We start from the raw sequence: 26,887 nt of genomic DNA, 5'->3' as shown, positions 1-26,887 counted from the left end.
GGGAGGGACCCAGCCGGTGGAGCCAGTACTCGTTCCCTCCAGGGGTCTGCTTTGGCAGAGCCACTACACACAACCAGGCTTTCTGATGGCAGATGTGAGTGCCCCACTGGCTTTAGGTGCTGTGTCATTCAGTTGCCTCAAACATAGCTTTTCATACATTTAAAGACTGACTTAGAGGGAGAGGAGATCTTCTATCAGCTGGTTTGCTTACCAGATGTCCTCAGTGGTCAAAGCTGAGCTGATCCCAAGCTGGGAGCCAGAAGTTTCTTCAGGTCTCCCATGTAGTGCAGAAACTCAAGGCCTTGGGCCATTGTCTGTTGCTTTCCCAGGCGCATTAGCAGGGAGCTGGATTGGAAGTGGAGCAGCCCGGACTTGAGCTAGGGCCCATATAAGGCAGAGGCAGTGACCTAACATACTATGCCACAATAGCAAAAGGCCACATTAAAAAAGAATTTTTTTAATTTAAACAGTAGCATATAACTATGATTAGTTAATTTTAGAAATAACATGAGGGAATCATTTTGAAGAATAATTCTTGCCATCCCTAAGTCGTAGACATCCCAGACATTTTGTAAATGCTTTCATTTAGAAAATTGTACCCTCAATCTATTCTACTTTGTTTTGCTTAATATTTTAAAAGATTTCTTTCTCTTCCTAATAATACCTTAAAAATTATATACACCCACTTTCTTAAGAATTAATCACAACTCTTCATGTTAACTTAAAGTCTCTGCACAATGCTGTATTCAATAAGTGGGGATATTTGAGGCAAAATAAAATTTTTAGTACTAGACTGCCATTAAGTATCAAATATTTCTTTTGTTTTTACACATCTCTATTTTTCTTTGTAACATGACATATCCACAGATGGCTGTGTCCAAATAATCAAGTGGTACTGACCACATTATAAAATTACGATAGAGAAAAATACAGATACTATGACAGCATGATTTTCAGTACTTGTTCGTTTTTACTCCTACCTAAAATTTGGAAAAATGTAAAATGAGTATTAAAAGGAACAGACAGCACAGCGCTTGTTACGCACCAGGTTTCTGCATAGACTTGAGAGCTTTTTAACTTATTTTTGTCTCTTGCCTTGTGCTTTTGGGGTGAACAGGGACCATCTTCGAGAGGATAATGATCTGGATTACATTTGTACAGCCGGATTCCATCTTCACTGCAAACTCTAGCTCCCAGCATTATCAACCAAAAACAAAGGACAAGGAAATCATATAAATGTTTAATGAGAAAAACTGACCTAGAGAAAATATCAAGGCAGGTAACAGTGGCGGAGTTTAAAGCTTCCTTTCATTTTTTCACAATGAACATATGTGACTTTGTAACGTAAGAATCTAATGCTTCTTTAAAAACACTTCCTCCCTGTGCTTCCTTGTCCCTTGTTTGTGCCCCCCTGCTTTTCCACCCCTTTCCTCCCCCCACTAGCATTCTGGGGCTGTCCTTTAACTTGTTTCCTTGTTAGCTTGCTTTTGGTTTTCCATTCTGTTTTGCTTCTCCTGATTATTATCAAAGACTAGAACATTTTGTTTAGATAGGTAACTCCAGGAGTAAATTTCAAGTAGGAAAAAAAAACGATTGACAGATTCCTGCATTTTCTAGTATATGTGCTGCCGAAGCGAGCGCTGATTCCTGCATTTCCTATCTGCTTCTGCATTTGTGTGCTCCTGTCATTAGCTGGAGCAAAGCCAGTTACAACATTTTTAATGTTTTGGATTAATTTGGTTCATTTTGAAAAGCCAACTAATAAGAAAAATGCTCTGTTACCCAGACCACCTCTTATTCTGAGCTTTTCACAGTGTGTTGTGTTACAGCAGATTATCACCACCATGGGAGTGAATGACCTGTGGCAAATTCTAGAGCCTGTTAAGGAACACGTGGACCTAAAGGAGCTTGCTGGGAAAACCATTGCAGTTGATCTGAGCCTCTGGGTGTGTGAAGCACAGGCAGTCAAAAAAATGATTGGAACTGTCCTGAAGCCCCACCTCAGGTACAGTAAGCCTTGGACTGTTGATGTGTAAATTGTGGAAGCACACTGAGGCTGTTCTTTTGCATTTTGATAACTTCAGTTACATGTAAGGTATCTAGATCTGCCACCTTGTGTTAACTCAGGGTTTGCATCTTTGGCTCCATGACATCCATACTCCTTTCTCCTATGTAACATGTCCACCAGGCTGCTTCCATCACCAATGGCTGGACATTGGGAGCCGCTGTCTCCTGGTTTGCCCACTCCCCACAGCCACTCCCTCGCTAAGTCTTGCCAGTTCTACTTCTAGGCTATCCTTTGTGTTCACAAAGTCTACTTGCTGAAGAGCCAACAGCTCAGGCTGATCAGCCTTGTTCCTTGGTCAGGGTTGCACAGTGCCTTCTTCCCACATTTTCCCTCCCCTCCTCTGTCTTCCATAGAGCAGCGGAAATGACAGTCACTCTCTCTCTCTAAAAGCACAGGAACCTGTGTTCTGCTCAGCCAGATGGTAACTTAGAGTTCCCCCATGTCATGTTTTTGGTATTAGCCTGTTCTTACCTTTACATCGTAATGTTACCTTGACTTACTGTGAGTTATAATGATTAATATATTGCTGATTTATACATTTTAGAAACCTGTTTTTTCGTATCTCCTATTTAACACAAATGGATGTAAAATTAGTGTTTGTTATGGAAGGAGAGCCACCAAGGCTAAAAGCTGATGTCATAAACAAGAGGAATCAAATTCGGTATGGACCTTCTGGTAAAACGTCTCAGAAAATGGAGAGATCACATTTTAAGCTGGTTTTACAAGAGGTAAGCCTTCAGAATGGACTCAACAATTCTGATTCATAGAATACGTTGTACTCTACTAATGGGTGATTTTTAAAATCATTTTTTATTTTACTTGAAAGGCAAAGAGACAGCCAGAAATAAGCACAAATCTGCTGGTTTGCTGCTTCAGTGCACACAACAGCCAGGGCTGGGCCAGGCCACAGCCTGGAGCCAAGGATCTCCCACAGGAGTGGCAGGGAACCGAAAACTTGGGCCATCAGCTGCTTTCTCCCAGGACACTGGATCAGAGGCACAGCTCCGACTCAGAATGCAGGAGTCTGAGGCTGCAGCCTCACCTCTGCGCCTAACAGCTGTTCCTGTCATCGCCAGTGCTCTCTGGCCTTACTGCAGAAACACATCCAACCTGAGTAGAGAGAGGAAACTTCTGTCTTAGAATGGAACATCTAAGTTTCTAAGTGCCCATGTCCTCTTGGTTACAACTGAAAAAGGAGACACTGACTAAGATGTTTAGCCTGTCTACTTCATTTCCCAGTCTGTGAAAAGAGGATAATAATGCTCTTCAGGGATATGATAAGGATTAGGGAGAACCATCTAAAGCAACTAGTACGGAGTCAGGGCTTGTCAGGGTACACTTGCAAACTGCCCAGAATACTTAGGATCTCATTAATGTGTGATTTACCCACTCGGAATTGTACATAGTAAACATATTTGCCTTACTTCAGGGCTTATGATTTTCAAGAATAATTATCAAATTTATATAATATTATGGATTTGTCTGTTTTTATTAAAGAAAGATCTGTAATTAAATGCAGTGAATAATATAGTAGAGAACTGCTATTATTGAATTTGTTTCTTTTAAAATAGACTTTAGAGTTGTCATAGTATTGCACCAGTAGTTTTCATCTTTGTCTTTGCGCTTACTGTATCATGTACCCATTCCTCTGTTCAGAATCGTGGCTTATGGCAGGTGTGCTTGGGCAAGGTTGTTGGGCAAGGCTGTTCATCAAGCCTGTGACTGCACGTGCTGCCTTTTGATTTTTCTGTGCTACACATGAAGGTGAACACTTTCTGTGTACATAGCTTTCCTTTGTGACGTGTGATTTCAGACACATTTCTCCAAAGTAGGATTGGAAGACCAAAGTTTTAGGATGATTTTATAGCTCTTAGTCATTACCGTCTATCACTATGGAAATGAAATACATAATTTCTTTTTTTTATGATTTATTTTTATTGGAAAGTCAGACATACAGAGAAGAAGAGAGACAGAGAAAGATCTTGTATCTGCTGATTCACTCCTCAAGCAACCACAGTGGCTGGAGCTAAGCCAATCCAAAGCCAGCACCCCGGAACCTCTTCTGCTTCTGCCACGCCGGTACAGGGTCCCAAGGCTTTGGGCCATCTCCAACTGCCTTCCCAGGCCACAAGCAGGATGCTGAATGGGAAGCTGGGCTGCCAGGGCAAGAACCGGCACCTACATGGAATCCCGGCTCACAACGCAAGGACTTTAGCCACTAGGCTACTGTACTGGGCCTGAAATACATGATATTAGTGCATCAACAACAATGTTAGGAGAGTCACTTTTTTTTAGTATGAAAAACCAGGAAGGGGAAGCATTTCACCTGATTTTTTTTACTGCTTTCAGATAGGTGTTCTATCTTTTACTTGCTTATCTTTCAAAGTTCTCATTTTTACTTTTGTAGATCAAGAATATATTTGTTTATATTTACTTTCCAGTTTTCCTCTACATTAGTGAAATTTGAATTTTAACAGGCATCCTATAAATCAATGGTTTATTTTCTTCTAAACATTTTTTTATTTTCTGTCCTTGCGTGACCTTTAAGCATAGCTTTGGGGCTAGGCGTTGGCCTAGCAGTTGAGGCACAAGCTGTCAGTACTGACTCCAGTTCTGGTTATGTGCTCTGGGATGGTTGGGTCCCTGATCCACACGGGATACCTGGGTTGAGCGCCGAGTTCCCAGCTGAGCCGGCCCTGGCCCTGCTCTTGTGGCGTGTGGAGAGTGGAGGAGCAGGTGGGATCTCTAGCTGTGTCTGTCAGCCTGTCTCTCTCCTGCTCTGTTCACCCTCCCAGCCCTCCCCCTTCCTCCCTCCCTCCGCCTCTTCCTTTCCCTTCCCTTCAAAAACAAAAAAGGTTTCCATTAGTGAATATTGGATCTTAATTAATAACTGTCAGTAGTTGGAGAGAATATTTGGCCTAAAGTGTTTCCTGTCTCCCTGCAGCTGTCCCTGGACCGCATCGTGTTCGTAACGTTCTTCCATTCCCATTTGCATATGCAGTTAGTGTGGTGCTCTGAGGCCTACTCTTTTTCATTTTTTCTGTTACTAGGTCCCACTTCCTCCTAATGCATTGCCATCTCGTAGGGGTAAGCATGAAAAACCTAAGTTAATCACCCTCCAGCGCCACCTCTACCCAACATGTAGGATAAGGAAAAATTGCAACCAGCCGTATCACTGCTTCTGTTCTGGATGTTTCAAGCCAGTTGTAATGACAGATAGCACTAGCAACAGAAATAGCTTCCTGGGAAGGGATAATTCTTGTCTAGGGGTAAGGTCAAGCAGGGCTTTAAGAAAACTGTCTCAGGTTGGGACTGCGGTGTGGTGGGGAAAGCTGCCACCTGAAGTGCCTGCGTGCCACATAGGCACCACTTTGGTTTCCGGCTGCTCTGCTTCCTATTCAACTCTGCTAGCAGCCTGGGAAAGCAGGAGATGGTGGCCAACTGCTTGAGCCCTGAAATGAAGCCCGGATACAGCTCCTGGCTCGTGGCCTCCGCCCAACTCAATCACATCCATGACAGAGACTTTGGGAAAGAATCGGCAGTGGGTGGAAGATCTCTCTCTGTCTCTGCCTCTCTGTCATTGAATCTTTAAAACAGAAAAGACAGGAAGAACTGTTATCCCTTCAGTCTCCTGGCCAGAGTCTGGAAAAGTAATTTTTTTTGTAGATTTATGTGAAAGTCAGTGACTGAGAGACTGAAAGAGAGATCTTCCATTCACTGGTTCACTTCCCAAAAGGCTGTAGCAGCCTCAGCAGGCCAGGCCAACCAGGAGCCAGGAGCTTCACCTTGGTCTCCATTGTGGGTGACGGGCAAAAGTGCTTGGATCAGCGTTGAGGCTCTCCCCATCTGAATTTGCAGGAAGGTAGATTGGAAGCAGAGATTCTGGGCCTCAAGCCTACACTCTGATATGGGATACAGGCATTGTAGGCAACAGCTTAACCTACTTTGCCACAGTGCTGGCCCCCGAAAGGTTTCTCAACATGTTACTTTTTCCTTTTGAATTCTGCTCACCTTGGGTGATATCAGGCAGGAATTTTTATTATGTAATGAAGAATGCAAGTGATTAATCAGTCAGAACAAGAGATTTATTTTTGTCATTTTCCAGAAACTGCAAGTAAATACCGTATTCGCCAGCGCACTCACTTAATCAGTACGCTCCAGCAGGGAGAGAAAAACAAGACAGAATGCAGTAAGACGAATGCTAAGCTGCAGCCTACTCCACTGGCTAGAATCAACCCAAAGAAAACAAATTTCGTAGATAGCAGTCCAATAATATAATCCCCTGGATAACATTTGACTTCCCAGGAAGACACCTGACCTGTTTCCCACAGTGTGAAGGTCTTATTGAACAGTTCAGGTCAGGTGAGAAACAGACAACTGAAAACCCTCAAGCCACACTTGGATAGTTACTTGAACTTTACAAGAGTATCCTGTAAGAAAATCATTATCATTTCAGTTGATTGATTTCAGTCTGATCAATTATTATTTAAAGATATTTTCAACTGTAAAGACAGAATATTGAACAAAGCAATGAAAATGGAATATGACTTGAAATTTTAACTGTTGGGTCCTGCCCAGTGGCTCAAAAGGTTAATCCTGCTTGCTGTGCTGGCATCGCATAAGGGCGCTGGTTCTAGTCCTCACTATACCACTTGCTACCCAGCTTCTTGCTTATGCCATAGGAAGGCAGCAGGGGATGGCCCCAGTCCTTGCCCCCATGTAGGAGACCCAGAAAGAGGCTACTAGATCCTTGCCACAGAGTGAATTTCTCCTCTCTCTAACTCTACCTTTCAAAGAAAAAATGAATCTTTAAAAGCAATTTTAATTTCTGTTATGGAAAAATTTAAATCAATAGAAAAGTGACTAGTCATAAACAGTTGCCGACTCTCAACCCCTCTCATTTCATCTGGGCCCCTGCTGCTCCCGTCTCCCATATGATTGTGAAGCAAATCACAGCCAAATTTATCACTTGGAATATTTCAGTACCTTCCTCTACAAGATGAAATAGGAAAAGATACCCACAATACTTTTATTATTATTCCTGAAAGTTTAGCAGCCATTCCTTGGTGCCATCAGGGATACATTTGCCAGTTTTTAAAACCCCTCCGTAGCTAATGGCTGTAATTTAGAACCAAGGCAAACAGCTGATGAGATTAACAAGCAAGTTTGTGATGGCTTGTGCCTGCTTCCCTCAGTGTCTGGATCTGCTGGAGTGCCTAGGAGTGCCCTGGGTTCAGGCGACCGGGGAAGCGGAAGCCATGTGCGCCCACCTCAACGCAGCGGGCCAGGCAGACGGCTGCTTTACCAACGACGGAGACGCTTTCCTCTATGGGGCCCAGACCGTTTACAGGAATTTCACTATGAATGCAAAGGTAGCTTGTTCCTGCTTCGTTTTCAGAATTTATTCACAAATTGCCTGTTAATGAATGGGCTAATTAAATGAAATAATGCATGTAACAATGCTTATAATACCTGGCACGTAGCAGTCGCTGAATCAGATCCTGACTGCTTATTAAAAATGCAGTTGCACCTGTGGATCCTTCTCCTCAGGGCGCGACTTGTTTCACATGGTTCAGTTCTAAATCTGCTTCAATAATATATCACAAAATTACATAAGAAACGGAGTAGTTTGATTCAGAACGTCCAGCGTTGGTGTTTTATCCTCAAAAACACCTGCGAGATATTTAAGGACATTTCTTGTGGCATCATTAATTACAAAATCTGCCAAGCCACTCAGGTGCTCGTTGGTTACTCTCATGGTGGCCAATCAAGGAGGCTCTGCCAGGAAGCGATTGGATTGTGACCATTCAGGGTTGGACCTCTGGTGAATTTTAGCCAAGTGAGCTGACTACCACACTGTTACCCCTCCCCGATTGCCAATGGCATCCCCACTGGGAAGTGCTGCCTGAGTTCACACAGTGTGACCTCAGCACTCGCTAAAAGGGCAGTGTTAGCCACATACTCACGGGAGGAGGTGTTGCCAAGTAGTATTTTTATACGAATTTACTCTTACTTTAAAAACGATAGTTAACAAATACAAAAAGTTTATGGAAAATGTGTGATTGTGAAAAAGTATGCATGGATTTCTAAAAATTTTGCATCAAAATATACCTTTTTTACTGCTACTGTTACACAAGCTGTAGGAAGTCAGATATGTTAGTATATATGTATCAAAAATGCTTTTGTAAGATTAAGTACGAAGCTACTCCTAAGATAACTTTTAGTGATGTATTTATAGGGAATGTTTACTTCCTGTATTATATTTGTAGTGCTTCATTTCATCAGATAAAAGTTTGCCTTTCAGGCACCGAAAGAACATAGAGAGGGAAAAATAACTACTGGGGTTTATGGGTTAAACCAGTTTGGGAACTATGGTTTAATTTCCATTTGTAAATTTGTAAATGTTTGTAAATTAAACATTTGAAAAATTGCCTTTTGTAATTGTTTTGGATAAATTCTTTGAGAAGATGAAATCTGTCCTTTCTGTAGGACCCCCACGTTGATTGTTACACCATGACATCTATCAAGGATAAGCTGGGCTTGGACAGGGACACTCTGGTTGGACTGGCGGTTCTTCTCGGCTGTGATTATCTCCCGGAGGTGAGCTCAAATGGTAGACACATCTTGTGGACACATGCTGGACAGATGTGAACAGAACATGGTCACATCTAAAACGATGTCAAAGAGAATTTTAGGCGTAGCAACAGTAGCTGAAACATTTCAGATGGCATTAAAAAGCCAACTAGTGACACTGATTATAAATGAGAGCCAAACAAGTACACCACAGCTTGGCTCTCTATAAATCTTTCTAGATGAAAAAATTCGCATTCATGCCTAACTACCCTTTTCAAGAAAAAGGAACGTCTTTCTGCTCTTGTGTTGTTTAGTTTCCATCACTGTTTTACTTCGTTTTAGTTTTCAAGTGTCCATTGTCGCTTTCCAGCTGTTGCACATGCTCACTGCTGTTATTACTGTTGCTAAGAAACTTGAGCGCTGAAGTAAGACACACACTAGCATGGCTCTCAGCATTGTACTGATTTTGTTCATGCACATATTTTATTTATTAATTTAAGATGCATAATAGAGTGCTCTCCAACAAGTGAGAATAATAGATGAGTGATTAACAATCAGAACAGGCGCATTTCCCTCAGTGCAGTGTTCAAAGCAGAAAGTGACTGGCCACACTAAGTCATACCATTGCTGCCTCCCTGCTGCTCATCTTGGCATCCCTGCAAATCTCATTTACCTCTGTCCCCAGGAGAAGTAAGAAGAAAAGTGGTTATGTAATTTTTGTTTCTGCATGGGCCTAGAGGAAAGGCAAGAACTGTAGGATAGTAAATGTATGAACCCTACTTTCTAATGCCATCAATGACCAAGTAAATCAGTTTGTTTTGAATAAGTAAGAAAAGAATGCAGGAAAACAATATTAATACAAAACCAATATTTTATTTTAACTATTTTCAGTAGAAGAACCCTTTCTCCCATAGGTAGTCATATCATGCTTAAAATCTAGAAACAGACTGAAGAATTTAAGAAAAATTGGCTGACTTAACTTCGCAGAAACCAGCTTCTACTATGATAATGTTGATATCAAACATCAGCCCTACCCTCTTTGGTTCTGTTTCTTTTGTAACTGAAACTGCTCTTCACACTGCTCTATTCAAAGGCTTTTTTTTTGAAGGTTTGTTTCATTTTTATTTGAAAGGCAGGGTTACAGAAGGAAGAGTAGAGAAAGATCTTCTGTCTCCTGGTTCACTCTCTAAATGGCTACAGTTGCTGGAGCTGAACTGAAGCAAAGCCAGGAGCTTTTTTCTAGTGTGCCACATGAGTGCAGGGGCCAGGGGACTCGAGCTATCCTCCACTGCTTTACACTCCATAAGCAGATAGCTGGATAGGAAGTGAAGTAGCCAGGACTCAAACCGATACCCATATGGAATGCTGGAGCTTACTGGTGGAGGCTGGGCTCACTACGTCACGGTGCCAGCCTCCTCTGCTTGAAGATTTTTATGATTGGATACTTCCATAATCTGTCCTAAGGATATTTCAGATATAGCTAAGTGCTAATATAAGGGCAAGTTTGTTGGTAATTCCTGCTTTTTAAAGTAAGCTTTTATTTTCAAGATTTAACTTGAAATTCTTCTGATGTCTAGGTCTTTAAATATTAAATGTTCGTATAATTAAGTGAATGTGCTTTTTCCTGATTAAAAAGATGATAAATATTTTAATATTTAATATTCTCAAAGTAATTAACATAGTAAGAGAAAGCCTTCTAAAGCTATATCCTTGCCTCCTTTACAATAAACATTGTTAGTGAATTAATATATAACTCTCTGAATTTACTGCCTATATAAACTTAACAGTGTAATTGTTATTTAATTTGCAAATCCCAGTCATATCACTTATTGTACAAATTTTGTTTACTGTTACTATCTTGCATATTTTTCCTACTATTTTAGTTATCCATTCTTTGATATGTACAGTTTTTAGCTTAATTCATGTAACATACTTTACTTATAAACTTACCTTAGTGACTATCCTGATTTTTTCCCACCATTTTCCGAAAGGGAGTCCCTGGAGTTGGAAAAGAAAAGGCGTTAAAACTTATACAGACTTTGAAAGGACAGAGTTTACTTCAGAGGTAACTGCAAATTGCTTCTTCTTGTGCAATGGACTTTTATTCTTGTTGAATCTAAAAGTAAATATTATAGAAAGAATTGTATTTCAAAAATACATGTATTAAAAGATAGTACATATAATTTTATTGTATTGTATGGTACAATTATAATTTCAAACTAACATTTTCATTTAAAATTATTTTTACGTAAGTTTTCCCGAGAAACAATGAAGATATAAATCCTAGTTCACATTGTGTTTTTTTAAATGTATTATCGGTTTGCTGAACACTCAGTGCAGTGTCAGACTCATTTATTTGTAACCGTGGACATTTTGCTGCACACTCCTTTATACTGTCTTACCAACCAGATAAGAAATAATTTTGCATGTAACACTTTGATATTATATTTACTTTTTGTAAGTGAAATGTGTGACATAATCAGGAGCACATGATCACAATTGTCGCTTCCATTGTTGTACATTCATTGATACATTCTGATTCGTTTAAACTGTGCAGTTAGAGGGTTGAAGACAAAGTGTGTGAACTTCATTAACTGTGCTGTTCCACTCAGAAACCCGTGATTTATGTGTACTTGATGAAAGCAATGATTTCTAAACATTGTATCAATGACAGTAGGTGTACAATTAAAACAAGAAGGGAACTGGGAACTAGGAAATAGGACCCTTGGCCGGTGGTCAGGTGGTCAGGTGGTCAGGTGGCCGGTGGTCAGGTGGCCGGTGGTCAGGTGGTCAGGTGGTCAGGTGGCCGGTGGTCAGGTGGTCAGGTGGTCAGGTAGTAGGTGGTCAGGTGGTCAGGTGGCCGGTGGTCAGGTGGTCAGGTGGCCGGTGGTCAGGTGGTCAGGTGGCCGGTGGCCGGTGGTCAGGTGGTCAGGTGGCCGGTGGTCAGGTGGTCAGGTGGTCAGGTGGCCGGTGGTCAGGTGGTCAGGTGGTCAGGTGGCCGGTGGTCAGGTGGTCAGGTGGCCGGTGGTCAGGTGGTCAGGTGGACATGGTGAGTGGCCGCTGAGGATGGAACAGCCAGGGAGGGTGTTGCATCGCTGACCTCTTCCCTGTCACGCTTCCGTTTCAGCCGTGAAACCACTGATCTACGATTTCCGTAACACATCAGTTATTGTCGTCAGTGGTCACTGTGCCAAAGCCAACAGAAAAGGTGTACTTTGGGGAAAGTGTGAGTTAAGCAATCACGTGGAAATTGTGAACACTTACATGAAGAAAAGCAAAACTGGGACATGGCTGTTTCCAAACCGTCCTTCTTGAAATGGGTTCAGAAAACATGCACTGCCATCAGCCTAAATAAGTGATTGTCCTAACACTTGAAAACAAGAAATTATACTCCTTTTTGTAACTATGTATTATTCTGATTATATTCATTTAGACTGACTTTTCCTGTATTTAATTTTAATTTTGAAAACCTGTTATTTTTTCCAGAGATTATTAATGCGAATTTTAGCAAACTTGTACTTGCTTTGTAGCTAATACTTCAGAAACTCTAGCAGCTAAATAGTAATTCCAAGTAGCAAATACTGTGCAGTGAACTGAAGAGATAATTTAGCTTTTTATTAAAACTTTAACTTATGTAAGTTGAAAAACATAATGAAAATTTTCAGGTCTTATGATTAATTCCTAATTGTGGCTTGTAGATTTTCTATTATCCTGGGTCTTTCACCAAAGTGAAATTAGAATCTCTGTGGTGGAAATCTTTATGGTAATACACGTTTTTCTTAAAATTGTTCATTTAACAGGTAATGCTTTGTTATTTGCATAAGAGAATAAGAAATGATATTCAAATTATGTAGATTTTTAAACAGCTTACTGAGGAGCTTAATGCATTACTTTGTTTTCTGCATCATTCATTCTTCCTTCTGATAAGGAGAAATGTACATCTACATGGTGAACACCCAGCACACCCAAAAGAGATAAAAATAGAGAAGATACACAAATAATGCGCTCCATACATTGTTGTCTAGTAGGAGCAGACTAAACGAATACATATCCATACATTTATAGGGACATGTATGAATATATAGGTACCCACACGTATACACATTCTCTCCTCTTTCGAGATTCTCTGTCTTTGGGGCCACAGTGTTTTTTAAAGATTTATTTTATTTTTATTTGAAAGGCATATTTCTTACAGAGAGGGACAGATCTTGCATCCTCTAGTTCACTCTCCAAATAGCCACAGTGGCCAGAGCTGAGCCAAGCCTAAGCCAGGAGCCAAACACTTCCTCCAGGTCTCCCACGTGGGTTACAGGGTCCCAAGGCTTTGGGCCATCCTCCGCTGCTTTTCCAGGCCACAAGCAGGGAGCTGCATTGGAAGTAGAGCAACTAGGACATGAGCTGGCGCTGTATGGGATGCTGACACTTGCAGGAGTAGGAGTAGCTTGTTATACCACCATACTGGGGTCATTTTTTAAAAAATTTATTTAGATATTTTATTTATTTTTTTTTAAAGATTTATTCATTTTATTACAGCCAGATATACAGAGAGGAGGAGAGACAGAGAGAAAGATCCTCCGTCCGATGATTCACTCCCCAAGTGAGCCGCAACGGGCCTATGCGCGCCGATCCGAAGCCGGGAACCAGGAACCTCTTCCAGGTCTCCCACGCGGGTGCAGTGTCCCAATGCATTGGGCCATCCTCAACTGCCCTCCCAGGCCACAAGCAGGGAGCTGGATGGGAAGTGGAGCTGCCGGGACCAGAACCGGCGCCCACATGGGATCCCGGGGCTTTCAAGGCGAGGACTTTAGCCGCTAGGCCACGCCGCCGGACCCTATTTAGATATTTTAAAGTTAACACTAAAGAGAGAGCTCTTCCAACTGCTGTATCATTCCCTAGATGGCCACAACTACAAGAGCTGAGACAGGCTGAAGCCAAGAGCCAGGAATTTCATCAAGGTCCCCTACTAGGATGGCCTGGACTCAAACACGTGGGCCATTTTCTGCTGGTCTTTTGAGGTCATTAGCTGGGAGCCACATTGATGTAGCTGGGACATGAAATGGTGCTTGCATGGCATGTCAGCAACACAGGGAGGGATTTATCCACTGCACCACAGTACAGGCATATAGGGCTACATTTGACATTTGTGATGTTAAATGCAGAGTTTTCATAAGATTAAGCCATCAACTTTAACTGTTGCCAGAGGAAGAATCATTAGGCAGGTGACAGGAATTAGCCTGACGTTTGAGAACCCGGCATTTTTGTAACTTTTTTTTTTCTCATCCACTTTCTATTAAAGGTTTAATCAATGGAATGAAAAATCATCTCACACCAGTCCACAAGCAGCAGTCACTAGAAAACCAGCTCATTGCTCGCTGTGTTCCCACCCAGGTAAGCAAATATAGAAAACATATCTAGTTATTGGTGTCTGGTAAGCACATTTTCATCCCTGTTCTCAATACTTTTTACAAATCCCTGTTAGTAGCACCATGGAGACTTTTGCGCTGTCTTCTCCCCAAGATTGAGAAAGCTTTACACCCAGAAATCATATTATTTATACATAATATACTCAATTTTGTGTTGAATGAAATAACGTGACACAATGTTTGAAAGTCTGAGACTTAATTACTTACATCTTAAAGTTACCATGTTGTCGGTTTAGACATATCACTTAAGAACATTCTACTTCTAAGTCTTACTGGAAGACTTTGTGTTTTTATTTCACTGATGTATGTGTTCGTGTGAATGATGCTTCATCATCCTGTCATGCATTTTTTACTGTGTTTGAAGAAATGGTGTACATGTTCAGTTACTGAAAATAGCTTGGATTTTTACTGGTCTTGGTGAAAAAGGATATCATGGAACATATGCAGTGAGCAAAGATTAAGCTTGTTAATCCATCTTGTGAAAGGTATTCTTTGTCTACTTAATGTTTCATGGATGTTGTTAAATGATAGATGAACTCATGAGGGAAAATGATTCCCCGTGCATTTTCTGTGACTCCTTCCACATGACAGTTTCAGGTCATGTCCACCAGCTCCGCTCTTCCATGTACTCAAAACAAGGTTGAAGGTGAAACTGAACTGGGACTCCATAAATATGTACTCCTTTTTTCTTTTTTAGTAAAAGATTTGTTTATTTCTTTAAAAAGGCAAATGACAGAGAGGAGGAAAGGTCGGTCGTTCCTCTGTGGTTTCACTCCCTCAGCGCTCCAAGCAGCCGAGATGAGCCAGGATGACAGCAGGAATCAGCGGTTCCATCCAGTTCTGCCGCAGGAGCAGCAGGAGCCCTGGTCCCTGAGCCGTCGTCCACTGCTGTCCCACATGCCTTAGCAGAGAACTGAGTCAAAGTCACTCACTCATGTTGATGCCATTGCAAGCAGTGGCTTAACGTGCTGTGGCACAACACAGCCACCATGCAGAGTCTTACATACCTGTGCGTGGCTCAAGCAGAGCTTAAACATGATTACACACAAGTGAGAGACACTTGCAAAGGCAATCAGTTGCTGTGATCTTTTAATACACTCATTGAAGAAACCACCTAAATTATTCTATACAGTGAATAACACTTCTTTTTACGATTAATAACATGTAATTTTTCAACTGCTGATTATTGAAATGTGTAATTTTAAGTTACACATTAACACTTTCTGACAGAATATTTTCTTAAAAGTGTCCTGTGGTAATAATAGTTCAGTATCAACAGTATCCGAAGGACTAACATTGGTATGTATTTCTATATTCAGCCTCTATTGAAATTCTGCTACTTCTATCTGTGCTAGATAGTATTAATTTTAAAAAATTGTATAATGGCAAAAGCTGTATCTAGAAGGTAATTCTGGGAGTTGGAAAATACAATTTCTTTGTGGCTTTAAAGGCTCATGTGATGATCATGAACGGAATGGATGCAGACTATGTAAAAGCGGTAAGTCCTGTGAGCCACATGGTGATGAATACTGCTGTCCCTGTGAGTGGCATCGGACACAACATCACAGCCAGCCTGCCGGAATCGAGGAAAGTATAAAGAAGTAAGTTTGTATTGTTGTTCTTCCGGAGTAGTTCGTGTGTGTGTGTATACACATACATATAGAGATATATCCCTCTGCTCGAATAATTTTCATATAACCTTCCCCTACATGTCTAAATCAGTCACGTGTTTCATAAATCCTCTTTTTAAAATCTGTTTGAAAAATTAAGCTACCGGGCCTGGCATGGTGGCCTAGTGGCAAATGTCCTCGCCTTGAATGTGCTGGGATCCCATATGAACACCGGTTCTAATCCCAGCTGCCCCAGTTCCCATCCAGCTCCCTGCTTGTGGCCTGGGAAAGCAGTCGAGGATGGCTCAAAGCCTTGAAACCCTGCACCCACGTGGGAGACCCGGACAAGGCTCCGGGCTCCTGGCTTTGGATCGGCGCAACACCAGCCGTTGTAGTCACTTGGGGAGTGAATCAGCGGATGGAAGATCTTCCTCTCTGTCTTTCCTCCTCTCTGTTATCTGACTTTGCAATAAAAATAGAATAAATCTTTAAAAAAAGATTAAGCTATCACAGGTCATAATTTAGTTATCAAAGAGAAGCTTAATGACTTTTAGCTACTCCATAGGCCTTAGTAATAAGTAGAAGGGATTGGGTGAGATGAGATCCACGTCTCTGTGCAGTTGCCTGTGGTAATGAAATGTGGGTTCCGTCTGTTTTCAGGAAAGCTTGCCAGTGTGAAGGATTCCCATTCCAAGAGGTAATGACCCATCATCTAACTACTTCAGAGACTTTGTAAGAGTTTTCGAATCTTCAGTTTCTACTTTCTTTTTATCAAGGTCATTGAAGAATTCCTTTTGAACAAGGATAAACTGGTGAAGAAGATCTGCCCCCAGAGGCCTGATTTGTTGCTGTTTCAGGTATCTGAAATTAAGTTCTCGTTGGCAGGAGGAAGATCGATTTTTTAGAAAACTGAGATATTCACTTTGTTCTGAGAATATGCTTGAAAATTAAATCAGATGGGTAATGACGGCCTCTGTTTTCCAGCAGTGATTTCTAATCATCAGGTTATGGCCACACCTGGCAGGCTATGAGAAAAATCACATTCAAACTGTTGTTTAGAATCTGTCTTAATTACCTCATAAAAATATCTGGTACCCGGGGATATTTGGGGTGGGAGAGAACAATCTTAAAACAAGAAATCCGAATCAAAGCTGTTACTGTGGAAGGCAGCTGATGGCAGTTCCATATAAACACAGACTTGAAGTCGGTGCCTCGATGTAAACTGGGCAGTCCTTCCTTTGTGGTGTGACCCTCCACGTTTATTATCCTCAAAATGAAGGTGATATCTCAGGAAGTGACTGTGGGGAGTAAATGGTACTATTTATATGAGCGCTTGCCATGATAGCTTAATAAGTTACAGTTTATAGTTCGCTTTGCCAACAAACACGTTAATAATGGCAGCTAACATTTGTTGCACATTTAAAATGCACTATTATATTTAACACATTGTATGTAATTTCAGTCTTCATTAATCTGTGAGGTGATTTACATTGTCTTCAACTCAGGGATGAAGATACTAAACTTAAAGACGTTAAGTATCTTACCCCCCACATCCTTTAAATACATTAAAACCAAAAACCCTTAAGCTGAGTTATTATATAGTGCTTCTGCCTTCAGTCTTTCTGGGTACTTTCTCACTCATACAGCTTAATGTTCATTCTGAAAGAATATTGGCACCAAAAAACCATTGTTTATTTACAAATGATGACAGAATCCTCTTTCATTTTTATTATATTTACAGAGATTTACTCTTGAAAAAATGGAGTGGCCCAGTCACTATGCAAGTGAGAAATTGCTGGTACTCTTGACTCGATATGACATGGTAGAAAGAAAGCTTGGCAGACGGAACTCTAATCAACTACGGCCAGTTCGGTAATATAACCAAAGATCTGTTTTTTCATGTAAATATCTTATGATCCAAAGTATTCTTAATGTCTTTAATAGGGAAATACATGGCTCTGTGTTCCTAAGATGGAGAAAGGGCCTGTTATCATATTAGAAGTCTACCCAGTGCTTATGGTCAAGGTAGCGTAGTAAATTTGTGCTTTTTCACTTTGAGCATATAGTAATAATAGATTATATAGAAATGGATATAGAAACAGATAGGCTTACCAAGAAACCTGTTTGGGACAAGAAAAGAAACAATACTGTCAAGTGAGTGGAGGGCTGGCAGCAGGTTTGAATCCTAGATGGGAGCGGTGACATCAGCCAGGAGGTAGATCCCTGAGGGTGAAAGGACAGATGACCCCAAATGCAGACGCTTGTGGAATCAGGCTTATTTATGAATATTCACTCTAGGATGGAATTAACCTGCTCCGTTCAGGAGACTTAGAGCTAGAGTGATTGGTGGGGTGGGGAGAACTAACAGTACAAACCTGAAGGCCAGAAGGCCTGTGGAGACTCCTCAGAAAGGACCGGAGTGGTAAAGGTGGAGACAGAGATAAAATACAAGATGGGGTGAGGAGGGAAAGCACAGCTTAGGAAGAAACATATTGTTAGTACTTGAATTATGTCACTCCAGATTCAGTCCGTTCCATAAAAAATTTTTATGAAATAGCATTTTTGTTTTGATTTTGGAGTTTGTTCATTATCTTTTTGCCAAGGAGAATGCTAGGCTACTCAATTAAAGGAAGACAGGTCCATAAGAACAGAAGGTTAAATTATAAAGCAAAAGTGAATTGAAATGATTTTAAGTGACTGCTTATAAAAAGTGAATTACTAGAGTCGCCTCTCAGCCTTTTGGCTAAGATCAAGTGTGAGAAATAAACTACTAGAAATCTTAAGAAAAATAGTTGTTGAAATAAAAAGCAATAGATATATCTAAGCTGAACTTGGTCAAAAGAATAGTGCATTAAAGAATAATAATCAAATCACACAGAAGGCAATGCAGAAGCTCAAATTAAAAAAAATAGTTTTAACATGGACAAATACAATGAATGCTAGCCTGGTTAAATCAGTTAGTGATGAATAATGGACTGATGGAGAGCCTATGCCTTCTAACCTAGTAAGCTGAGAACTATACCACATGATCTACACGTTTTCGCAAAAAAAGAAAAAAAAATAGAAAAGAAAAAGGTATAATCATAAGAAAATAATTCAGTGAACCTAAAGTACTGAGACTTCTTCAGAATTCCCATCCTGCCGCTTTCATAAACAATATAGGTATCGGGGACCCGGTGGCGTGGCCTAGTGGCGAAAGTCCTCGCCTTGAACACACCAGGATCCCATATGGGTGCTGGTTCTAATCCCAGCAGCCCCATTTCCCATCCAGCTCCCTGTTTGTGGCCTGGGAAAGCAGTTGAGGATGGACCAATGCATTGGGACCCTGCACCTGTGTGGGAGACCTCGAAGAGGTTCCTGGTTCCCGGCTTTGGATTGGCGCAGCACCGGCCGTTGCAGCTCACTTGGGGAGTGAGTCATTGGACGGAAGATCTTCCTCTCTCTCTCTCCTCCTCTCTGTATATCTGACTTTGCAATAAAAATGAATAAATCTTTAAAAAAAAAAAAAAGAACGAATATAGGTATCGGGCCTGACACAATGTCTCGATTGGCTAATCCTCCACTTCCAATTACCAATATCCCATATGGGCACCTCTTTGTGTCCCAGCTGCTCCACTTCCCATCCAGCTTCCTGCTTGTGATCTGGGAAAGCAGTAGAGGAGAGCCCAAAGCCCTAGGACCCTACACACACCTGGCTCCTGGCTTTGAATCGGCTCAGCTCTGGCCTTTGCAGCCACTTGTGGACTAAACCAACAGATGGAAGATCTTTCTGTCTCACTCTGTCTCTCTGTTTATCTGCCTTTGCAATAAAAATGAATAGATTTTAATGAAAGAAAAGAAAAGCATAGGAGTCAAAAAAGAAAAACCAGCTAGAGAAGTGCAGGCACTTGGCCCAGAGAGTCAAACACTGCCTATAGTTTCCCCATCCCACATCAGAGTGCTGGTTAAGTCTTAGCCACTCTGCTTCTGACCCAACTCCTGATTAGTGGGAGCAGGTCCGTTAGTCAGCCACACAAGGGGGAGTTCCGGCTCCAGCTTTGGCCTGTCCCAGACCTACCATTTTTGATTGAACCCTCAGTAAATGAAGATCTTCTGTCCCCTTCTTTCTGCCTCTACTTTTCAAATGGTATGAAAATAGGTAATTTTTTAAACACAGCTAGAGGGACAAATGTTTCACTTAGCAATTAAGCTGCCAGTGTAGAAGCCTGAGTTACACAGTGGAGTGCTTAAATTTGCTGTCTGGCTCTGGGAGTTAAAAAGAAGTGGTCAGCTTAGAAATGCATAAAAACTTTAGGCTAATTTGATAAAGTAACTAGAAAATTAATATTTGCATTGTATTTAATTACTGATAATAATAAGTGATAAACTAAAACTACCAATGTTTGCATCTAATCATCTAAGAGTAGCCATCAGGAATACCGTCTCTGGGCCCTGCGCGGTGGCCCAGCGGCAAATGTCCTCTCCTTGAATGCACTGGGATCCCATATGGGCGCCGGTTCTAATCCCGGCTGCCCCGCTTCCCATCCAGCTCCCTGCTTGTGGCCTGGGAAAGCAGTCGAGGACGGCCCAAAGCCTTGGGACCCTGCACCCACGTGGGAGACCTGGAGGAGGTTCCCGGCTCCCGACTTCGGATTGGTTCAGCACTGGTTATTGCACTCACTTGGGGAGTGAATCATCAGACGGAGGATCTTGCTCTCTGTCTCTCCTCTTCTATGTGTATCTTACTTTGCAATAAAAATAGATAAATTGTTTAAAAAAAGAAGAAAGCAAAGAAATACAATCTCTGTCTTCAAAACCAGAACAACTGAAATAGCAAAATATAACTTTCTTTTTTTTTTTAAATATTCATTTATTCATTAATTACATTGTATTACATGACACAATTTCATAGGTACTAGGATTCCCCCCCTTCACCTCAAACCCTTCCCCCATGGTGAATTCCTTCACCTTGATGCATAACCACAGCTCAAGTTCCGTTGAGATTCCCTAAAAATATAACTTTCAAACCAAAGGAATACAGGTAGGCAGAAGAATAAATAAATAACAAAACATAGGCTAATACAGAAAAAAACGTAAAATAAGATGTATGAATGAGTCCAGCTACATCTGTAACCACAGTAACTTTAAGTGGATTAAATTCATCTAGTAAAAGTCAGGTTATATTGGGTAAGTAAATAATTCAGCAATGTTTTGCTTACACGGCACTTGTAGGTTAATGTTCTGTATTGGAAATCAAGTGATCTAAGGTCTTTACCATATTGATATTTACAGAAGTGATGTAAAAGGATAAATGTTAGCAAAACAATCATTTTTATTGAAAAATGGAATACTGCATAATAATGTAAGGATTAATCTAGAAAGAAAATACAGCAGATATAAATAATATTTACCTAATATTAAAATGTCACTTAAACTAAGCAAAGAAATAGCTAAGCAGTACTGTGTTCGGCTAGTTTTACTTGAAGATTAGGAAATTAGATTATTATATGTACAAATTGAAAATTTCTGAATAACTCATGTAATTAGGCCTTATTTAAATGAATTTGTTTTTCAGAATTATTAAAAACCGAATTAGACACGGAGTTCATTGCTTTGAAATAGCATGGGAAAAGCCTGGTATGTATTCTCTATAAACAAAGTATTTTGTCTATAACATTTGATCATTTATGTATAGTAAGTATTGTGTGTGTGTAACATAAAATATTGAACTCTACACATGAACTGTGGATCAGTTTCAGTACCTGGGTTATTTTAAATACCTTTTGACTAATAGTCAAAATGATGAATGTCAAAAATTTATTTTTTTTTGCTTAAGAAAATAATGCTGAAATACTTTCATTTGTATATCTGAGTATGATTTAATAAATGATCTAGTCACTGATTTTATATACTTACAGAACTGATGCTAAAAAAAGGTTGCTGAAAATCACCTGGGATTTTTTTTTCCTCTCGTCTCTGTTTAGTTTTCATAAGAATTCACCAAGGCCTGCTTGCCTTTATTTGTGTTATAATGCCAGGAATAACGTGAACTCAGAATTAGAATCCAAATTGGAAGCAAGTGAAATGCAGATAATTAAAAATTTTAAAAGATCCACGGCCCAGCAGCATGGCCTAGTGGCTAGCCAAATCTATTTCCTTTTGGCTTTGAAATGATATTGTGTTACAGTTAGATGAGTGAGAGAATATAAGTTTAAGCTGCAACTAATTGAAGAGTGAAAACATGAAGAATTACATACACTATTCTAAGCAGGAAGGCAGAAGGAAGATAAACGGCTTAGGAACATTCCCACCAACTAGCATAGCCTCATGAAATACCAAGATAGTAACCCAGTTTAGCACTACCTCTCCCTCTCTGGAAGTGAGGATCAGGTACTCTCTCATCCTTGTGGGAGCTAACAAACATTTTTAGATCAACTTTTTTTGAGGGGGTTCTATTTTAAACTTACCAAGAAACTGTATGTACTGTAAATTAAGATACAGCCTTACTCATTTCTGTATATCAGCTTGTGAATCAAGTAAGACTGGGCATATCCTAAGAAATCCGAAAATCTTAGTGAACCTTTTAGTTCTATGTTTTCAGACTCTTTCACAAAAAAAAAAAAATAAGTTTTAGGAAACTGCCTATTCCATTCCTTGTTTATAATTTTAACATTTACCTAGTTAAAACCAACCAATTTCATCTAAACAAAATTTTTGATTCTCTTAGATGCTACTACAATCTCTGAAGCATGGCAATTTTAAAAGACCACCTTCCCACCCTTGCCAGGCAAGAGAAAATGAATTCTGAGGCTGTGACATAGTGTATCACATCACTGCTCCTGAAGCTGGCATGCTATATGGGCACCAGTTCATGTCCCAGCTGTTCCACTTCCAGTCCAGCTCCCTGCTGGTGGCCTGCAGAAGGCAGATAGCCAAGTCCTTAGGCCTCTGCTACCAGGTGGGATACCCCGTGGCAGCTCTTGGCCACTGGCCGTTGCAGCCATCTCGAGAGTGAACTGATGGATGGAAGGTCTCTCACTCTGTCTGTCCTCACTCTCTTTCTGTAAAAGGCTTTCAAATAAATAATACAATCTTTTTTAAATATCTGGAACAGTATTAAATTATTAGAATAGCAAATTGCATTTATAAATGACTATTTTGCCTAGGACATGTGAATTTTTTTTAAATCTGTGAATAAGCCTATTTCACTGTGTTTTTAACTTTGCAGAACATTACGTTACAGAAGATGGGCAAAAAGGAGACTCGGTTGTATTAACGATCGAAGAAGAATCATTGTTTGAAGCAGCATATCCAGAGATTGTTGCTGTTTACAAATTACAGAAGTTAGAAATTAAAGGGAAGCAAAAAAGGGGTCAGTATCTAATTTGACAGCTATTTATGCAACACACAAATGTTGTAGAAGATCCACCTGCTCCGTTCTGCTCTATCTTGTCCAAATTTCAATGAAAATTCTCTACAATCCATAGTAGATATACTCTTGCTTCTTTTCTCTTTAAAACTGAGACGTCGGGAATAAACCACTCTATCTCTACTAATGTAACTAAATGTTAGATAATGGAACCAACCAATTATTGGGCAGCTGCTATGTTTAATATGTGGTGTTATAAACACATTATCCTTATTTCTTAGAATTTGGTGAAGAAAACAATTGGATTATAACATTGTTTCCAGAGGGAACTATTTTGTAATATTTCCAGGAATCCACTGAGCCCAAAAACGGCAAAAAGCGCTCAGATACAAGAGTTCCAGTCTGAACTCTAGTTTTTTAACCCAAGTTAAAGAAAACAAAGTAGATGTTAATTATGGTTTTTTTTTTACAGGTATGAAAATTAAGCACAGGAAAAATAATTTACCAGACTCGGATGATGCAGTGAGTGTTCAGTCACAACTGACTTTAAAACCCGCTTGTGAAATCTTTCCTAAACAGAATTCCAAGCTGAATTTGGAAATTCTTCCCATTCCTGCATTATCACAGGAAGCCATCTCTGCCTCATTGAATAACTTACTTTTACCTGAAGATGATTCCTGTTTGAATACCCATGAACAGTTTATATCCTCCCCAAGACTTTTGGATACCCAACAAAAGAACAAAGCTGCAACTGAATATCCAACTTCAGAAGCTGGTCAACACAATTCCTTAAACGACAGTAGGTCAGTAATTGCTGATCTGCACTTGAGCACCATTGACTGGGAAGGCACTTCTTTCAGTAATTCCCCAGCTATTCAAAGGAACACTGTCTCTTGTGATTTAAAGTCAACACTTACAGCAGAGCTGTCAACCCCTACTGATTCTTATGAAAATATCCCAGAACAACTATGTGAATCAGAGCAGTTCGCCTCAAACATGAATGAAGCTTTGGATTGGGATCTCCAAAAGATTAGTTCTGAAGAGCATATCATTTCTAGCATTTCCAATTTATGTCTAAAGGATTTGCCTTTAAGGGAACGACTACTGATAAAGTCATCATTTCCTCAGAATAATGTACAACCAGATGCTGACCTGAAAACTTTGTCCCTAATTAGGAGAAAAGAATCTTGTGTCACTAAGAATAGTTTTGACTATTCACCACATCTTTCTCAGGATCTTCCAGGAATCCATTTGCAAAATGAACCCAGAAATAGTGAAATGTTAAAAGACCAACTACTTCAAGAAAACTGCGAAATAACCTCTTCTGCAGCTCTTTCTGACAAAAATCCAACAGCATTTAGAGCTGGACCACCAAATATAACTTCAAATCACAGTAGAAAATTTGATATGCCAGCCACCAAGAAAGCTGTAATGCCGAGAAGTGTTTGCCTTGAGAGACATTCATCTGATGACGAAAGTACCCCAGTGTTTGAGAGAGCTAAGTTCTCAACAAACAAAATAAACCATGGTTTTCAGAATAATCTCACAGCCCAATTCAAAGAAAATGACCACAACAACTTACCTAATCCTAAACTGTTGATGAAAGAAACTGAAAAATATTACAAATCTTTCAAAACATCTAGAAATGAAGAAGATTCTTCCTCTGGCCCAGGAAAAAAGCTCCTGAGTTTTCCCCAATGTCATCAGAAAGGGGATCACAACTCCGGTGTTTGGCTGGACAGTCCACCTCCTTTATCCCAGAGATTAAAACTCAAGTTCCAAAACATTTGAGATCTGAAATACCAAAGCATAATGTATTATTCAAGTATTGTGTGCATTAGCAGAGGAAAGATGTCCCATTAATGCTGGAGAGGAAAATTTAATGTGGCTTTATATGTCGCAAAATGTTTTTGCCTCTTTAATCAAAATTATAACTTCAAAATGTTGTTTAAAAGTTTGGTTTTAAAGGATGAACCCTGGAGTGAAGACTTCAGATAATGTCTCATTTTAAAATATATTTTTGCCCTTTCTAGTATTTTTACATAATTTTAAAGTGTTAGGAATAGAATAGTGCTTGACATAGTCAATGCTTCATCCATTTGCTCATTTTTACTTCTTCCACAAGTCCTTAAAGCACTAACTGTATTTTGACTTGTTCTCAAGAGAATAACTCTTTAATTATGTTACAGTATCTTCCATTGTACCTTTCCTGAGAGTTACAGTTTTTCCAGATACGCAGATATTTTGTACTCTTTCCTACCCGATGACGGTATTCCCCCTTGTGTTGGGCATCACCAGGAAACTAGAGATGTTGGTCAGCACATGTAATGGAAATCACGGTGGCAATGATGACGAAAGTAGGATCAGGTAGGAAAGTTGCTGCTTACACATCTCCAGTCCACAGGACAAGGTTTGATCTGATTGTTTTTGTATCACTTCCCTTGTTTTAAAAACGAATATACAATATTGATTTTAATACCATAAAATATTAGTTATTGTACTAATTTGTTGTGTATTCGAAATCAGTTTTGCACCTGTAGTGAGGTACTCAAATTTGAAAGGAGACAATGAATTTGTAGCCACAGATACATATCTTATATAAAGAAAATCATAATATTCAAACCAATAAATGAGTTCAGCAAGATTACAGGATATAACAACAGTATACAAAATCTGTTGTATTTCTGTACATTCACAGTGAATAATAAATTAAGAAAATTCATTTATAACTATCAACAAGGATAAAATGCTTGGGAATAAAACGGTATAAAAATTTTACAGCTGCAAAATATTACTGGATGAAATTAAAATTAAAACCTAAATAAATGGATCAAAAGACTTAAGGATAGCAATACTCCCTAAACTGAACCGCAGATTAAATATAGTCTTCATCCATTCCAGCTGATGTCTTGCTGGAAACTGGCCAGTTTACGCTAATGTTCATGTGGGAGGTTAGGGGACGCTGAGTAGCTGAGACACTCACCTATCACAATGTGTTATCCTGGCATAAAGATCAATAAAGTAGAAGCAGGAGTCCAGAAATCTGCATTCACATTTATAGTCAATTGATTTTTTATTTCATTTTATGACACAGTTCCATAGGCTCTGAGATTCCCCCAAGCCCTCCCCCCCCATATTGATTTCCTCCATATTTTTACAGTAGTACAGCTCATAACCAGTCATAATTCCATCATTGCGGTCATGGATCCTGCAGAGTCCAGCATAGTATTATCAATATAAATTCAGCCGTTTCATTGGGAGACCATCCTTGATCTAAAAGCAAAGCTGGCAGATTATCATCCCCTCCAATGAACAGGCAAAACACAAATTCAACAACAGGAAGAAACATGGAAGTTAACAACATAATGAAGTCAATTGGCATGGTGCTGAGTGACCAATGTGTTAGAAAATGCAAGTTCTTAACCACATCCTGTAACTACTTCTATAGTCAATTGATTTTTTTCAACCAGAGTACCAGGACAACTCAATGGGGAAATCAGAGACTTCCAACAAATGCCTTTGGCTCTATTTTGTGTGGACTCAGAATAAACCTAAGAACTCAAGGTGGGAGCTAAAACTACAATTTTTAGAAGAAAACAAAACAGGAGCTTTGTGGCTTTTGGATCATTTCATGGGCAGCAACGAAGAAAAGGTTGATAAATTAGACTTAAAGCTAAAGATCTGTTGCTGGGCAAAATCAGGCTGGACTGCAACACCCATGTGTGTCTTCGTGTGGAAGACAGGACTGGAAACTAGAACTGACCCAGCAGTTGCAACCACCAGCATATGCATAAGCTGATTGGGGTGACAGACTGTGCTGAACCCTGTAGTCGCAAGCACACACAAGAATCAGGTCTGGGATCAC

The 26,887-nt window shown here is 40.0% G+C and overlaps 1 protein-coding gene across 2 annotated transcripts; it reads left to right on the top strand.

The window, feature by feature from the left end:
• The first annotated feature begins 1,656 nt into the window (after window positions 1-1,656).
• GEN1 (GEN1 Holliday junction 5' flap endonuclease) lies at window positions 1,657-25,057 on the top strand. 2 transcript variants are annotated; one of them, XM_058668248.1, is made up of 13 exons: window positions 1,657-2,005; window positions 2,613-2,796; window positions 7,264-7,440; window positions 8,558-8,668; window positions 10,633-10,706; window positions 13,938-14,029; window positions 15,515-15,665; window positions 16,335-16,371; window positions 16,451-16,531; window positions 17,416-17,546; window positions 21,229-21,290; window positions 22,882-23,025; window positions 23,495-25,057. In XM_058668248.1, exons 1-13 carry the CDS (start codon window positions 1,722-1,724, stop codon window positions 24,811-24,813), a joined length of 2,847 nt encoding a protein of 948 aa, XP_058524231.1. In that variant the 5' UTR covers window positions 1,657-1,721; the 3' UTR covers window positions 24,814-25,057. The 2 variants fall into 2 exon arrangements, with proteins under 2 accessions (XP_058524231.1, XP_058524232.1); XM_058668249.1 differs by lacking the exon at window positions 7,264-7,440.
• The last annotated feature ends 1,830 nt before the right edge of the window (window positions 25,058-26,887 follow it).

The sequence above is a fragment of the Ochotona princeps genome, chromosome 8 (genome assembly GCF_030435755.1).
Source record: "Ochotona princeps isolate mOchPri1 chromosome 8, mOchPri1.hap1, whole genome shotgun sequence".
NCBI lineage: Eukaryota > Metazoa > Chordata > Mammalia > Lagomorpha > Ochotonidae > Ochotona > Ochotona princeps.
Note: the sequence above shows the minus strand (reverse complement) of the source record. Positions and strands in the feature narration are given on the sequence as shown.